The sequence below is a fragment of the Lineus longissimus genome, chromosome 3 (genome assembly GCF_910592395.1).
Source record: "Lineus longissimus chromosome 3, tnLinLong1.2, whole genome shotgun sequence".
NCBI classification, from domain to species: domain Eukaryota; kingdom Metazoa; phylum Nemertea; class Pilidiophora; order Heteronemertea; family Lineidae; genus Lineus; species Lineus longissimus.
The window spans coordinates 5,864,257-5,880,212 of record NC_088310.1 but is presented as its reverse complement, the minus strand read 5'-3'; the positions used below and the strand labels follow the sequence as shown (position 1 = coordinate 5,880,212).

At 39.7% G+C, this 15,956-nt stretch overlaps 2 protein-coding genes across 4 annotated transcripts; one reads left to right on the top strand and one right to left on the bottom strand.

Moving 5' to 3' along the window:
- The first annotated feature begins 298 nt into the window (after positions 1–298).
- Positions 299–6,610, top strand: LOC135485545 (protein STPG4-like). Of its 2 annotated transcripts, none has more exons than XM_064767664.1 (7): positions 299–528; positions 3,218–3,292; positions 3,491–3,660; positions 3,949–4,107; positions 4,371–4,425; positions 4,790–4,894; positions 5,445–6,610. In XM_064767664.1, the coding sequence occupies exons 1-7, from the start codon at positions 379–381 to the stop codon at positions 5,553–5,555; spliced, it is 825 nt and encodes a 274-aa protein (XP_064623734.1). In that variant the 5' UTR covers positions 299–378; the 3' UTR covers positions 5,556–6,610. The 2 variants fall into 2 exon arrangements, with proteins under 2 accessions (XP_064623734.1, XP_064623735.1); XM_064767665.1 differs by lacking the exon at positions 299–528 and adding an exon at positions 2,456–2,795.
- Positions 6,568–15,949, bottom strand: LOC135485544 (tetratricopeptide repeat protein 7B-like). 2 transcript variants are annotated; one of them, XM_064767662.1, is made up of 19 exons: positions 15,825–15,949; positions 15,494–15,662; positions 15,100–15,352; positions 14,831–14,909; positions 14,541–14,677; positions 13,422–13,485; positions 12,989–13,126; positions 12,550–12,633; positions 12,252–12,356; positions 11,810–11,982; positions 11,244–11,477; positions 10,947–11,060; positions 10,703–10,803; positions 10,117–10,149; positions 9,125–9,265; positions 8,633–8,730; positions 8,246–8,350; positions 7,969–8,060; positions 6,568–7,632 (listed from the first exon to the last, which is right to left on the bottom strand). In XM_064767662.1, the coding sequence occupies exons 2-19, from the start codon at positions 15,639–15,641 to the stop codon at positions 7,500–7,502; spliced, it is 2,232 nt and encodes a 743-aa protein (XP_064623732.1). In that variant the 5' UTR covers positions 15,642–15,662; positions 15,825–15,949; the 3' UTR covers positions 6,568–7,499. The 2 variants fall into 2 exon arrangements, with proteins under 2 accessions (XP_064623732.1, XP_064623733.1); XM_064767663.1 differs by lacking the exon at positions 10,117–10,149.
- Between the last annotated feature and the right edge of the window lie 7 nt (positions 15,950–15,956).

The following is a 15,956-nucleotide window of genomic DNA, read 5'->3' as shown; positions in this document are numbered from 1 at the left end:
GCCGCGCTAAAAGATGGTGCCCAATGTGACAGAAATGCAAAAGAGTCCCCCTACAATCTATTAGACTGGCACAGTCACGTAAGTGGCTACAGGCTACCTGATCACCAAAATCAGTTATTGTTTCACAGGCATGACAGAGTCGGCATGGTCTTCAACACTTAGATTACTGGTAGCATGCTACACTCTAGATCTGTGACAAACGTCACTAATCAAAGCCCTGTCGGTAGCATGTATCGGTATAGCTAAATCGACCCGTTTTCCATATGAATTACCGTTGCTACGGACGCACAATAGGTAGTGCCAACGGGTAGGCAGCCCGAACGAAACTTTTATACACAACTATAAGACTTAATAAGATATACCCGGAGGGACAGGACTATGTCTCCGGCTGCTACCCAACCTTCAGCCTCCAGTGCTGCCGGCACATCCAAATATTCACTCCCGAGTGCCAGTTCGGAGCGGAGAGGACGTTCAGGGAGACGACGGAGTGCCCAGACAACCAGCTCTTCTGACAAGGACAAGGACAAGGTTGGTCTTTGATCTTCAATTAATCTGATCCCATGATCGAAAACCTCGATCGGACAATCGTGGCTCATTAGAGGCATGATTGAATTATCTCAGCCTCTTTCTATCAGACACCATTGTTTCATTTTTTACCCCGAGTTTATATGTAGTCCGCGATTGGGTTTGAAAGAGCTGTGAAGTTTATTCCTTAAAAGCGGACATGATTGTGCTAGTTTGAGTATGTCTTTAGGCTCATATCACATAGATTGTGACACTGCTTTCAGAGGCCTTTAGATTCCCAACGTGGCTTATGTGCCCAGTTTTATTCTACAAAACATGATATTCAACGGGGACAACGTGATCTCATTGTATGTATATAATGTGACATTCTAAAAAGAAGACCCACAGTTTGTAGTTCTTTAAGTCACATTTTATGGGCCCGTAAGTGGTGATTTGCCGAGATTATAGGCCCTGTGCGTATATGTGTTTAGGCCTAGCAATGTTTTGCCTATGCTAAACTGAATACTTTATTTTTGTAATCACGTAAGTTAGTAAAATATGGAGCACACACTGGGCTTTTGAAATTTTTAAGCACATTTATACACAGGCCTCCAAGGAATTGAGCTCAAGGCTTTATAGTTGGATTATCGATGATATCCCAATTCGCATGTATTTGATCGGATTGGGGGCGACGTATGCGAAAATGAAAAATCAATCAAAAATACAGTATATATATTGTCACAACCATCATTCTCTTCCGTCGCGTCGCATGTTCTTCGAGTTTTCGACTTGCGTATATTATAGATGTACGACTCCATGTTTAAGGCAGACATCAGTGGGCGTAGCCGGGACGCCTGCTCAGTGTAAAGGCGGGATATTGCCTTTAAGACCAACTTGTTGATAAGTTATATCGGACTTTATGCGGAGGATAATTGAATTTTGATTAATCTTATAATCTACAGATCAACTGAGATATTGATTAAAGAAAATGTCATACTTTATTTATGTGGGTACTGAATAGGCAAACTATCAATCTTCCCCAATACGCAAAGCGCGTTCATGTGGACAGCAATTCAAATGATAAAGAGCTTCGACAGCGCTAATGTTGATTAAATCTCTGGCACGCTATTATGGTTAATAATATTTTCCCAATTGACATTCTGGGCCCAGTAGTGGTCACTGGCGTTAACTGAACTTAATGGATTTAAAAGAATCTTGTTTTGAACAACCAGGACCTGAAGTTCAAGCGATATCGCTGGATCGTAACCTTGCTTGTAAGAAGCGCGTCAAAACATAGAGAGCCAAGACGCCCAACTGGTAAAACTTTAAGAAATGCGCTTATAGTAAGTAGAAGAGTTCCGGGCCCTCTTTCGCGCCGAGATCAGGGATTTATCTGATCGTTTGAACTATGAGCGTAGGGGTCCTTTTCAGCATGAATCGAATTTGGCAATCAATCTGTTGACCGCTCTTTGACACTCTGAGCAGAAATACAATTACAAAGGGATTTTGGGTGAAGAGAATTAGTAGAATCATGTAGACTTCGTCTGAAATTTCACAGCAATCCAAGGGTTAATTTCAAATAAATTATTAGGCTCATTTGATGAAGGAGAAAAAAAGGATTGTGGGAATACAAAATTAGTAGCTTGTCACCAGAGGCAATTCATGAAAAAAATCTTGTACCTCTTTCTTGGGTTTATTTTTATGTTTTCCATTAATTTACGCGATGAAAGGCCATATCTTAGAGCAATATTTTGAGTGGTTCAGACGTGATTATGCGAATTGAAAACAATAATTCAGGCCATGTAGATATGACGACGACCAGGGATTAACTAGGACTAGGTTGCTTAGAACATTATAGTCCCTGCGGCTAAAAGATTGTGTATAAAGAGGCCCCATTAGGTTTTATAAAATACAGTTGGTATTCGGTCCTCTGACATTCAGGCCGGAGTGTCGTTTGAATTTGATCGCGATTTGGTCGCACAGACGAACATACGACAGAACGTTGCGCAAACAAACGCATGATGTCAGATTTTCTGTACCCACCAATGGATGGTGTCTGAATATGTTCGAAAAAGGAGATCCAGTCTAGATTATCCGAAAAAGGACATCTCTCGAGGAATATTGTCTTTACCTTTCGCTCCGAATCGCCTCTCCCTATTTTGGTAGAAATGTCTGCTCTTCGAGGCTGGGAGTTCGGTGACAGGTTTCCAAAGGGATGGGAATTCATCAGGACGCCGGATTTGCACCTGAATAACCAGATTCTTAGACCCAATAGCAGGAAAAACGAAGGGGTTGGTTACGTTTCAGTAATTGTCTTTGATTTGGTCGTAAAACTGTCATTCTAACGTATCAATTATTTTGAAAACGGTGCCGAAAAGCGGAAAGGCGGTAGGCTGTATTAATTTGCGTGGGTGCGTACACCATCGCCATCAGTGATGAGACCAAGACGTTTAATTTGAGAAGAAATAACTTCACGACTCTCATAATCGCCTGAAAAATGTTGATCCAGTGCTTAAAGTGCTCCCAAAAATTGAGAAGGAGAGGGCAGACTACAATATAACCTCTCTTCGCGGACAGCTCTGTATAATCAGGACACCTCTCAATAAAGAGCAGCCATTCTTAGTTTCTAAACTTCTGGTCACCAAGGGGAGAATTTCGGCCCCGTGGACCGATTTAACAATAATTTGACCCCGCATCCTCGCTCTTATTGCAGGGTCGCCAGGGACTGAAGGAGGGCTATGAAGAACCCGTGTCAAACCGAGAGGACTGGTGGAGATCTACCATCAAAGTAAGTAAATTAGCCTACATTGTCCTTCAATAGACAGATGTACCGATCACAGAGAAGACTGACGATATGAATCTACAAATGCACATGTATCAAACCCCCATATCTTTGTCCCCGGGACACGTTATCCGTGGACAGATTTTCCTACCACACCGCGATATGCAACACAATCCATTAAACTTGCTTTCGTAAATTTTTCAGGAAACGCCCGTGCCAGGTGCTTACGAACTCGATGATTTCTTGAAGGAAAAGGAAAAAGCTAAGATAACGTATAATTTCAAAAACGAGGGAAGGAAAAGGGACCCCACGCCGCACGGAAAAGGATCAACGCTTTTGCCGGGGGCGTATGCTCATAGAGACTTCATCCACGAGTAAGTCATTCTCATCTTTCTTCATAAATCGTGAGGCTCATGAGAAACACGAGTCTGCGGAACCTGACACTTGTCTTAACTTGCGCCGGCGTTTGCCTTATGTGTACCACCAAATCGATTACATATATGCACCTCAATCCAAACCTCTCCAGTACATTTTAACAAACTGGCTGAGATTACAAACTAAAGGCCAAGGCGATATAGAGTACAGCCTAGGCCTCCTAATTCAGCCCTCAAGAAGTCAATGTTTTCCTTATCTCTTCAGGCAATGCTCTTTTGCTCTTTCAGATTAGATAAGAAACGAGTTACATACAATTTCAAATCAACAAGTCGAACCTCCCAAGATTTTCTCAACAAAGGAATAAAGGACAAGGATGTGAACGTCAGTCCCGATAGATACCCAATGGAGAAATATCTTTCATGTACAGTTGAAAAACAACCCTCAAAGTGAGTAGAAACTTTAATTGCGATGATATCAATCATTTTGGCTCACCAGCACATAACTGGGAATTTGTCCTTGGCTTATCTATTCTTTGGGAGTGCACACCAGGGATTTGTCCTCCGAGCACATCTCGAGATTGTCTTCAACTCACCAAGGCTCTAAACCTTGGTATTGCCCTTTGGGATCACAATCCTGGGATTTTTAATAGGCACACACACATACTGACTCTGCTCATTTTCAACAAAAAGCTTTTCTTCTTCACTTCCAGGCATTTTTTCTTCCGATCTCAGTCACAACGCTTCCCTCCAGCCTTCTACAAACCTGTAAGTACATCATCATTCTACCACTCCTCCAGACTGAAAATCATCAATTAAGATTTAAACATGGAACCCATCATCAAGTATCCAACAGGCCCCAGTGACACTACTTAGATAAATAAATAAAGGCATACATGTACATGTACATGTATAATTCATAGTGTTGCATGTTCAGTTGATTGTATCTTCATCAACTATTCATGGTTAACCCAATCTTTCTGTGTTATGCTCACATTATGTTTCATCATTTATTACTGTCTGACAAATTGGCCTGGTGCAGAAAGTTTCTACTGATTTTAAGATCAATACAAACAGGAGCATTTGACCTTATAGCTGGATTTATTGAGTCAATATATATTTTTACTTTCAGAGAGAAGGCCCTCCACCTGGTGCCTATGGTACAATGACTGCATCCTCCCCAATGATATCCTCAAGCTTCAAATCAAAGACGCCAAGATTCTCATCAGCGCACACAGTATGTATCAACACTAGTTTCCCTAGTTATGCCCACTTCCCCCTTAGTAGTGAAAAGCAGAAATCTCCTTTGTAACACACCTAGCCACGGCCCCTGGTGACATTGTTAATCAAAGTAAAGTGTTTCCTTGGTAACACCACCCACCCTAGTTACACACCTTTGATCAACTTAGTTTGATCAACATAGTTTCCTTGGTGATACATATAGCAACTGCCCCCAGTTACAAACATGGTGTGACGCAGGTAATTTACTTGTCTTCAATTGTCTTCGGGGGTTGATTGTGCCTCTGCACCGTGGATGTGCCCCGGCCAGAGTGGAACCTCTTCATCAACACGAGATGCACACAACAGGTTCCACTCTGGCCGGGACACACCCACGGCGCAGAGGCACAATCAACCCCCGAAGACAATTGAAGACAAGTAAATTACCTGCGTCACATATGATAACCAACCACAGCAGTTTCCTTGGCAAATCTCCTAGCAACTACCACCAACAACTACAAACTTGGTAACCCATCAACAGCTGGCTAACTTTACATTCTCTCTTGCAGAAAGTGCCAGGCCCTGGCTCCTACGAAAAGACCTACCAATCACCTATGCCAGGAACTATTGCCAAGATGGGGAGACAACATGGACTCTTCTTTGCGTGTGCCTTCCACTGAGGGATCAACTGCTTTGCAAGTGGACACTGCTGAATTCAAAGTTCTTGCCGGAGTTCTGCATTTGATAGTGTGGATGTCATCGCATCATTTTCTTGATACTTGACACTTAGAGCCTATTTATTGCACAACGTGTTATAGATCACTGCTTCAAGAAAAGGGACCTTTTAGTTGAAATCCGAGAGGAAATTTTTGGGGATTATTTGTCTTTAAACTCAGCCAAAAGAGGCCTGTCAGTGGATTTACTGTGCTCACACTCCTAACCTGTTGGTAAAGAAGATTCTCATTCATAAAATGCATCTATGATGTGTTTGAAACATGTGCTACATGTCGTTTTATTTAACCACAAAACAAACACAGCAGGGGCAAAAGAAAATCTTTCGAATAGAAAAAGATATATTGATGATTGACACATTGTGCTACAGGACTGTATCTTATTGATGACCTGATTATGGAAATGAGCAAAGTAATCAGTGTGAGTATTGTCATACTGTACTGTAGGGCAGTTGAGAGCTGGCCAGAAGAACCGACCAGCACACCACAGTTGCCGGGGACGGTTTTGTTGTCACAGATTTTGATGCATTTGATTTGTCATGGGTTTGGGTGGAAATTTCTATACATTGTTACCCACCAGATGAATCAAAGCATTAGAAACGCCAGTATTTCAATACTGATCACAGCAGCTCCCACTGGGTTCTCCATTGTATGTCTTCCTTTTTAGGGCGGGTGGACAAATTTTAGCAATTCTGTGATATCTTGTCGCCTCGAGGCTTCAACTGTGATACTGTAGAAAAGGGTTTTTCCACCGTACTGACATCCAAGATGTGGATGAATGGTAGAATCAGCCCTTTAGTTAGGTTAGCAGTGGACTTTAAACATCAGAACAAGACAAAGGGACCACGTTTTAGAATAAAGGAATCATCACCATGTCAAATACTTTGGCCTTTGCCATGTGAAATCTCCTTTCATTGTACAAATCCTGTTACCTAGTGTACAAATGTAAATAAGGCTGATGTTTTCAATTTTGAAATGTTTTATTAATAAATTAATAAACTATACATGTCGACATCACTTTCTTATATACATGTCACTATTTGCAAGTCGATCTGTTTAACAGGTTTGATCTAATATCTTATCAGCAGGTCTACAGTATAACAGGCAACCAAGTTCTACTCTACTAAAAAGATGTGATAATATCGCAGTTTAGTTTCCGAAGTTCATATCCATTTGAAGCATGATTTGCTACTAAACTAGCAAGCAATAAGTTTAACCCTTTGTCATAGTGCCCCAATGGACACACCTCAAAATGGACACGCTTGCTTGCAAGGGCATCTTTTGGAAGGTCACATACAAAGATCTAGACATACATGTATCCCTGCCACTGAATAACATAAATCAGTGCAAAATAATCTAAATGGATTTGTACCTATACTAGCTTGACTAGACATCAAATGATAAAATATCTTTAAAACATTTCATAATCACAAGAATTGCACCATTCTATAGTGTTCACAGAGCTATCTCTAATTGCATTGCACACAATTAGCTGAACCTATAAGTAGTAAAAGCTCTAGAAGTAGACATCTATTCATCATCTCTAAGTTACTATCAAACCCAATTCGAAACAATAGTCCAACATGTCTTTTTAAACAATAAAGTATAAATTTCTTCATAATTTTTATACAAACATAACACAAGCCTGAGACCAAGACAGGAAGTTTGGCTACAAAACAAATAACCAATAGTTTGCGGTAGCTCGATATTACCCAAGGGATCACACATTTTCATAGCCCTGATTGTTTCCTAAATCATCATTTCTTATGACTGGAAAAAGACACAGGGTTTTAAGGATTTAACTCCAATCAAACGTGATGGAAGTTTACCATACCAGATCTAAAGCACGATCCCAACTCTCACTGGGATGGACTGGAATGAAGCAGCATGTCCTCAGCATATGGGACGAGGGATAACATGGAATGGCACGATAGGATTGGTAGCTTCAAGGTCAGACGCGGTGAACAGACACTCAGAAGCAGCATCGCAGTCTCCAAGAGACTGTAAGACTTCACCAAGGCAGTGCCTGAAAGATAGAAGGGAACAATGACGAAGAGGGAATGTTCAGTGTGTACAGCCACTCGAATATCTCTCTAATTGGTTTTTAATTCCAATTGAATTAGATTCAACCAATGCAGATATCCAATCCATTGGCTGGATTAGAATTTACTGGAGATCGTCTACACTTTCACGATTGTCCACAATGGCTTCTTCAGGACTGACATTCACGTCAGATCTCACAACTTTCTGCAAGTCCAGTGAACAGATCAAACTCTCCAGCGTTACTGTAAAACTGCCTGGATGACTGAAAGTATGCACCAGTATATAATGATCAAGGAACTGAATGCTACTGAAGACTTACCATGACTGGCCGGCAGTGGGGTCAGCATTGACAGCATCACGCAGAACCTTCTCAGCTAACCTATTTTGCCCTATGTGATGAAGGACTATGCCCTGTAACAAAACAGAAAATATTTTACCACCACAGGCTTGAGGTCTTATTTACAATATGCAAGTGTCATGGACTTCTGTCTGAAGTGGGAATCACTGGCTGTAACTGGCACTAACTGAACCCACAGTAACATACAGCTAAAAAGTAAATGCAGAAAATGCTTGGGAAGGGTTTAAAACCAACTTACCAAATGTTGTAGGCAGTTGACATATCCTGGATTAATTGATGCCGAGATATCGTAATATTTCTTGGCTTCGTAGAATTCTAACTTGTGTTCATGAACTCGTCCACGCTAGAAAAGGGAGACAATACAATTAGCAATCTGCACACTTAGAAAATAGAAATGCTTGCACAAAACCAACAACTACACTTTTTATTTCTCCTACAGATACGTAATATCACATGCAGCAAGGAGATACATTGTACATGCTTATGTACCATTACAACTGCGGTAAATTCAGTGAATCTACAATGTACATACATGGAGACAAACTTAATATTCGCCTGATGAAAAATAAGCTCACCGATTGTAAAAAAACACTGGTTATGAGCCAACGATGAACTCCTGACTTACCATGTATGAAACTTGATGAGACAGTGGTAGTAATGAGCTGGCCTCCTGGACGCATGCCATCGCATCAGTAGGTTTGTCCATGGTTAAGTACAATTCAGCTAAAATTTAAAACACAGCAATATAAATTCTGCTCTTCTATGATTCATCAAATTACTTCACACTGCATCTGTCTCACTTTTGAATGCCACTGGGACATTCGTCTACCCACAACCAAAGAAACCAGGAAATAGCTTTGTATACTTATGTCTTCAATAAGAAAGATAACTTGACATTATCAATGAGTTCAACTGAATCAAAGTACTTGGTGGTTAACAGAACCAAAACCAAGTATGGGGACCGAAACTTTTCTGTTGCTGCAGCAAAACTGTCGAACTCGAACCCAGAAATCTTAAAGACACTGACGAAAACAAGTTTGTTTCAACTTTAAAGGCACTACTTTCTTTGCTTTAGTTTCAAATTTTGCAAACGCAAGGGGAACAAGTATCAATGTACCTAGATGTAACCATATCTGTGACTGAATGGCCCAGGACTGGTGTGCCGCTTGTTTGGGTAGCGTGCTGTGCAGTGAAGACGCCACCTCTGAGAGAGCATGTTCGACCCGGGAGGCAGCTATAGATTCAGCTCGAATGGAACCTGAAGAACGGAGAACAACGGTAATGATACAGTCAGACATCTAAATCATTTCAGTAAAAGAATTAGTAGCTTAAAAAACACAAGCCATGCTGACAACCCTTTGAGGAATGAGTCTGGCGTAAGGTCCGACAATGTACAGTGTACAGAATCAATGTTTTCAAACTTTTGTCAATGACATTTTTAAAAGCATGAATTAATTTCTACACTGTAATGAGGCCAGTTTTCAAGTCAGTTGATTTAATATCACACTTTTACTTTTAAATCCGTGGTACCTTACAGAGTATATCAGCTTGTTTAATAGTTTACAAAAGATGCCAACTCGAGTCCTCAAAGGGCTAACCTAAACCTCTTTTCAGTCAAGTGAAGCAGATTAGATCAATAACACTCAATCCAAATTAAAAATGCAGATCTTTACCAGAAAATTAAGATTGGAAGAATAACCAAACTTAGAAGTGGAAAGCAAAGAATATCTAACTATCACCCAAAGTTGTCAAGGTGCATCATTTTCAATATTCAATTAACTAGTTATCAATTTAGGGTGTGCTCAAAAAGTAATAACTGGGGTTTAAAGAGCATGCTAACACAATCATCCATATTGGTGAGGGAATTTATTGAAAATCACAAATATGTGCATAGTAATTTAAAACTTCAGTTCAGATCCGGCAATATTTTTTTTGGTAGTAAAAGACGTTGAAAAGGTGTGGAATTTAAGATTCGATGATATGATTTAAGAAGAACATTCCAACATGTAATTAGCATCAAAATGCAAAAACTGGACTTTATAACAAGATAATTTGAAACAAGTCAAATGCCATTTTGGGGACCATGCAGAAATGTCGTTGACAGTTAACCTGATCTTTCAAATATGAAGACGTCATCTGAAACTGCAAAACAACACAGAACGTATTTTTGTGCATTCAAAATTCTTCAGGCAAACCAAAAGGTGAAGACCGTCGAGCTGGTTAACTTGTCCGCGTTTGAAATGTCCTAAGGTAAGTCGTAGACACATGTATCAATGACGGTCACTGTGAACTATATAAGGCGACGTTCAGTTTTACAAGAGGCAGGAGATTTTCATGTTGTTTTCAACTTTCACAACCACCAACAACACAGGACCAACACAAAGATGAGTCAAATATGATGGTTGAATGTCACAGAACATATATAGCAACAAAGAACATACTGAACAACCATCACATAATCCTAACTTTGGCTTCAACAGCCTCCCAGAAGACATGATTCAATCCACATGTCGACACTCTCTCAGTTTTATGCAGACTTTACCTTGTGAGCGAATGTGGTTGTTGCTCTTTGGTGAACAACGTCAGGAGTCGGTCCGGACAGACATATTACACAAGACAAGAGAACTAAAGAACACTTTGCGACACTCGAAATTTCATCCTGGGAATTTTATCTGATAATTGCCATCTTGCTTACCTGAATCTCTATCACTGAGTTCTGTCAGCTGTAATTGCGTCAGAGCCCTCTTGTCGGACATCACCTTCTCAAGTAAACCAGTGCCACGAGGCTGCTCAAGCCTGAAACAAGTCCAAGTTCAAAAGATGAGTTCTTTTCGATATTCTGATCAAAGATCTAATCGACTGATTTTTGCGGCCAAAACCTAATCAAATCAAACACTCGTTGGACCAGCTCACGAATTCCAACTATAAAAGCAACTTACGTTTCCTGTGGTTGGTACATGGTCTTCCAGACACTGAACATATGTCTGCATGTAACTAGCGATGCCTGGGGACTCAGGAAAGCCTGTTCTAATTTGGATTTGGTAAACAATAAGCTGAAATAAGGAAAATCACAAGAATGAATTCATGTAGTGATGTACCTTTCGGAAAAATCTGAGTAAAATGTTTTACTTGAGGCATAAAACGAACTTAAAATAGTAGTCTTACAGACAAAAAGATGATAATATTACGGCATAGCCATGCCTTATTCACTTGTAGGCCCTTTAACAAATACATACTTGAGATCATCGGGATATTCATCTAAAGCAGCATTCACCAATTCAAGGGATTCACCATACTGTTTCTGTACGGACAGCAGCAGTGCCAACAAGTGCAATGAGTGCAAGTGGTCGTTCCTCAACCTCAGGGCCTCCTTGACGTATTTCATTGCCTCGGAGATATGGCGCATTTGAGCAAGCTGGAGCGCCAAGTGGAACACGGCCAAGTAGTCATTGCTGTCAATTGAATATGCCCTGCAAAAAGTAAGGAAACGAGGAATATTTCAAGTTCTGTCACAAAAATTACAAGCACAATTTAGTGTTGGCTTTGTCTGGTATGGTATTTTTTTCATCAGGCCTTTCACAAGAACTGTGATGGATCACCAGCATGCCCTGGCACAGCCACTCGGTAAAGGAAAATTTCAGCTTCAATTCTTCTTCAATAAAAGGATGTTGCAATCAAGCTATGTGTCTTACCCAAGGTCAAAAGTAACAATTTGTCTAAAGAGGAATTTAACCCCAACTTCTAAGCTTCTGATTTACAGCCTGAGACTGGAACTTCTTGTCCATCTTTCTTTTATACTCACTTCGAATAAGAAACCATGGCCTTTTTTGTCAATTCCTGTCTCTCCCCTCGTATTCTAGATTCATTTGCCTTCAATCCGTACCCTGATCCTAACACCACACAGGCCCTTGCAGCTAAGGGGTGGCATTCTCCTAGAGCAACGGCAGCCTCTGCTGCTTCTATCCCCTTATCGAACTGACAAATAGAGATAACGTTCAAGATTAAAGTTAAACTTTCAAGAAAACTTGTCAAACACAAAAAATTGATAGTGTTGAATAAATCCTTTATTATTTGTAGCTGTTACATGTATTATAGGTGCAATGGCCGCAAAGTGAAAATCATGCAATTGCAGTCTTACCGTACTAACTAATTCAACTGGACCACTTTTGATATGCAAGCTAATTCTGCGATGTAAAAATCTCACAAATATGGAGAAAGAACAAGTCAGACAGAGCTTTACCTACCATATGAAGATGATAAAAGTAAATATCCGCCTTTTGTAAGTAAATAACAGGATCCTGGGGATTTAATCTCGAGCATTCATCGAGGACTAAGACTGCTCTTGTGTACTGAAATTGAGGCAGATACTAACATTGGTACATGAGGCTCACAAGTGTCATACTTGAACAAACCTGAGTAAACTATGAACTGAATTTTATACTTTCTACATGATGGACGATTCACTCCTTTCACACATAGACACAAGAAAAGTAAGAACCTAAAAGATATCCAGCAAATAAAATTCCAGGCATTGAAACACACCTTTTCCGAGCAGATCAAGGAGAGAGCAAACTGATACCAGATGTGGAATTCATCAAATGAGAACTTCATAGCACGTTCAAATATCTGGAAGAAAAATACGGAAAATAGTTATCATCCTGAACCTGTATGGCTGTCAAATGAAGTGAAGAACTCAAAATGTATGATAACCATATTGCTAAAACCACCTAACCAGACTATGGCTGTCTAACCTTTAGCTTCAGGAAAAGATGACAGAGATACTTCTATGTGATATCATGTTTATTAAGGAACTTATTTCCCCATTCTCCAGGATTGATCAAATTCAATGTTTTACACAGTTAATTATAACCCCCAAGGAATTAAGTGTACTGAACTCAATGCAGCATTAATTATAACCCCCAAGGAATTAAGTGCACTAAACTCAATGCAGCATTCTGTTTTGACTCCTCACATTACTTACATCGCAAAGCATGTGACTCTGGGCTCGCTTAACGAGAACGATTGTCAGTAGATCATACACAGCTGCTATATTAGTGTACCTCCGCTTCCTGGCATCCTCAAACTCTGGACTACGACTCAAAATCACATCACGGTTGGCCTAGAAATGAGTGAAAAAGAACATTACAGTACTAGAACCTCTCCTTAGGACTGACAAATGCTGTCTTTATCTGTACAGAGACGTGAAATTCAATGAAAGTGGAGGCTTGAGGATCATCCCTGTCCTCTTCAGCCCATCCATGATAAGACAGCAAGGTGACACCTTGAAAATTGCCCTGTGACGCACACCGCCCAGCACAGTGAGACTAAAGTGCTTTTAGCTTTACACATGGCAGCAGTATTTAAATTCAGCGTTTCAATTTTTAGCAATGTACTTGAATTTCTAAATGACCTACCATGCATTCTGACATCAACAGAAGTAGTAATGATTCTTCAGTTTCATTTCTTGGATTGAATATTCTGAAAGCAGGTAACAATTTTTGTTTGTATGTGGGAAAGATGACAATTGTGGTGAACAACAATATGGAGGTGAAGCAATCAACCTCTTCTTTGCATTTTGATGTGAATAAAAAACTTGAATGCCAAGTTCTGGTGGCCCTGTCAATTTCAAATACCCCGGTAATCAAAATCTTTTATCCCCCAGGCAACTCCAACTGTGACAATTCATACAACAGAAGAAATCTAAAATTAAGAGATGTTGAAAACTTCAAAAATAAGTAAAAAATTCAGGGAATGAGAATATGAATGAAATTAATGAATTGTGTATGAGGTCTACATTCAGTCGTCAGAGCAACTTGATTAGTAGATAATTTGAAATCTAGAAAATACAAATATAAGTTAAATCACAAACCAAAGGATTAAGTAACTTCGGTTTCATACTGCAACAAGTGCATTTGGCATTCAAGGAAAAAATTTCATTTACATAAGTAGTGTTAGGACTGACACCACTGATACTACTAAAGCAACTGAGCAACTGGGCTCAGCCCTTTATAAAGGCTTTAGACGTCAGAAATAATCAATTTTAAATAGTGCAGCTCAATCACAAACTGATACTGACAATCACCTCACATCTGAAGCAGGATAACAAAATCATTTATATGATTAACTTCCCCCATGTGCAAATTATAAGTGCATATGCACAATGGCAGTTTACAGGTGCAAAGTATACCAAATGATAAACAGTTAGCATTAGAGGATGTTGCCTATCGACTCACCTGTGTCTGAATTAAGAAATGTTCAAAAGAAAGCAAGAACTTTAAATAAAACTTCACATTTTTCTGAGCTTTCAAAAGCTTTAATGATGTAATAAGAATTATTTCTTCCCTTAATCAACACTTACACTTAAATTATTTAAATATAAGCATAATGTTGTTGTTGAGACATATCAGTGTATATCTAACCATTTAAACCTTTAAGAGTGTTAGATGGGTATTTTTAGCAAAGCCAAAAACTCAGGGAGAGAGCGCTCTTCAAAATTGGGAGATTGTTGTCTGAAACTAATATGGGTGACTTACCTGTCCCCAGAGTATTTCCTTGGCTTGGTGCTTATCATGTCAAGCCTATCATCTGAGGAATCTGACACATTGACTGGAATGTATGTCTTCTCACAAACACCTCGCAGTAGCACCTCTGCTAGCTGTCGAGCAAGAATCTAAAATGAAATAGTTGAATTTAATCTTTCGAGTATTTTGGCAGTAATGACCTAATAAGGCAAAATACAGTAAGTGCTTAGACTTTGAGTTGGGCCCTAAATTATGAATGAATATCACAAATTTAACTGAAAGTGTTCTAATCAGTAGCTTACCTGTCTAAGGCTAGCCGTTGATCGGGCTTCCACTGCTCTTAGAAGTTCTCTAAATCTCCCCACTGCCTTCGGTAGTTGTCTGAAGGTAAAATAAAGGTTTCTAAAACATTTATGATGTTACTTACATAATCATGATTTATCCTGCTGGATTTAGGAATTCAGCAAAATAACCTTGAGTTATTTGGTCAAGATTAACATGCGGTAGGAAGGAGGATTTCCTCTGCTGTTCTTCAAAAATAAATTCAATCAAAGACCAATGCCTTACTCACCCAGCCTTGATGTAAAGTATAGGAGAACGTTGCAGAGCTGATTCTAGGATAGGACCAATTTGTTCATCGTCAGACGGGACAGTGGCATTAGATTGCGTCAGGGTGCCTGTTGACCTCTGACTCTTATCGAGCTCTTGGAGATGAAGTAACGCCAGATCACCAGCAACTTCATAACACCTGATTGTTTTTTCTTCACGTTCTATCATTTTGAACTTGCTGGTTGAGGTCAGCGGTATCTTCTCCAAACACATGCCTGAAATATCATTGTGGAAGAGATAGGTCATAGAACCCCAGAGAAGCGGACACTAAAAAAACGTTTGTTAGACATCTCGATCTCACTCTTTCTGTACTTGAGAGAAGTTGAAAAAATATACCATAAATATAGATAAGATACCTTTGATTGCGTAAGACTCGGCAATAATCCTCAACATCCGACTTGTCACAACCTCCAAAGAAATCTGGTCCATTTGAGTATCCTCAATGTAGGATAGAGCTTCATTGCACTTTCCCTTGTAATATTCCAACTTAGCAAGCAGAAGCATTGCCTCTTGCTTTGTTGTTTGCTGAAAGATACAACAGATGTGATGTTATTGTTAAAATCATAAGCCTGCTAGATAAGCAACAGAAAATATTTAGGTATATCTTAAAGACAAAGTAAGTTCAGGTTTAGCAATTATTGGGTTCAACATTTCACCAAGGCCATTACTGGAATTACATGATCGTACCTTGGAGTCATCCTTCAGAACAAGTTTTAGGTATTTTTGAGCTTCATCTAATGTTTCGTTAGTGGCATCATCTTCATCACCAGGATCCCTAGCAGTATGCTCCTGGATGTATTCTTCCAACTTGCACTCTCC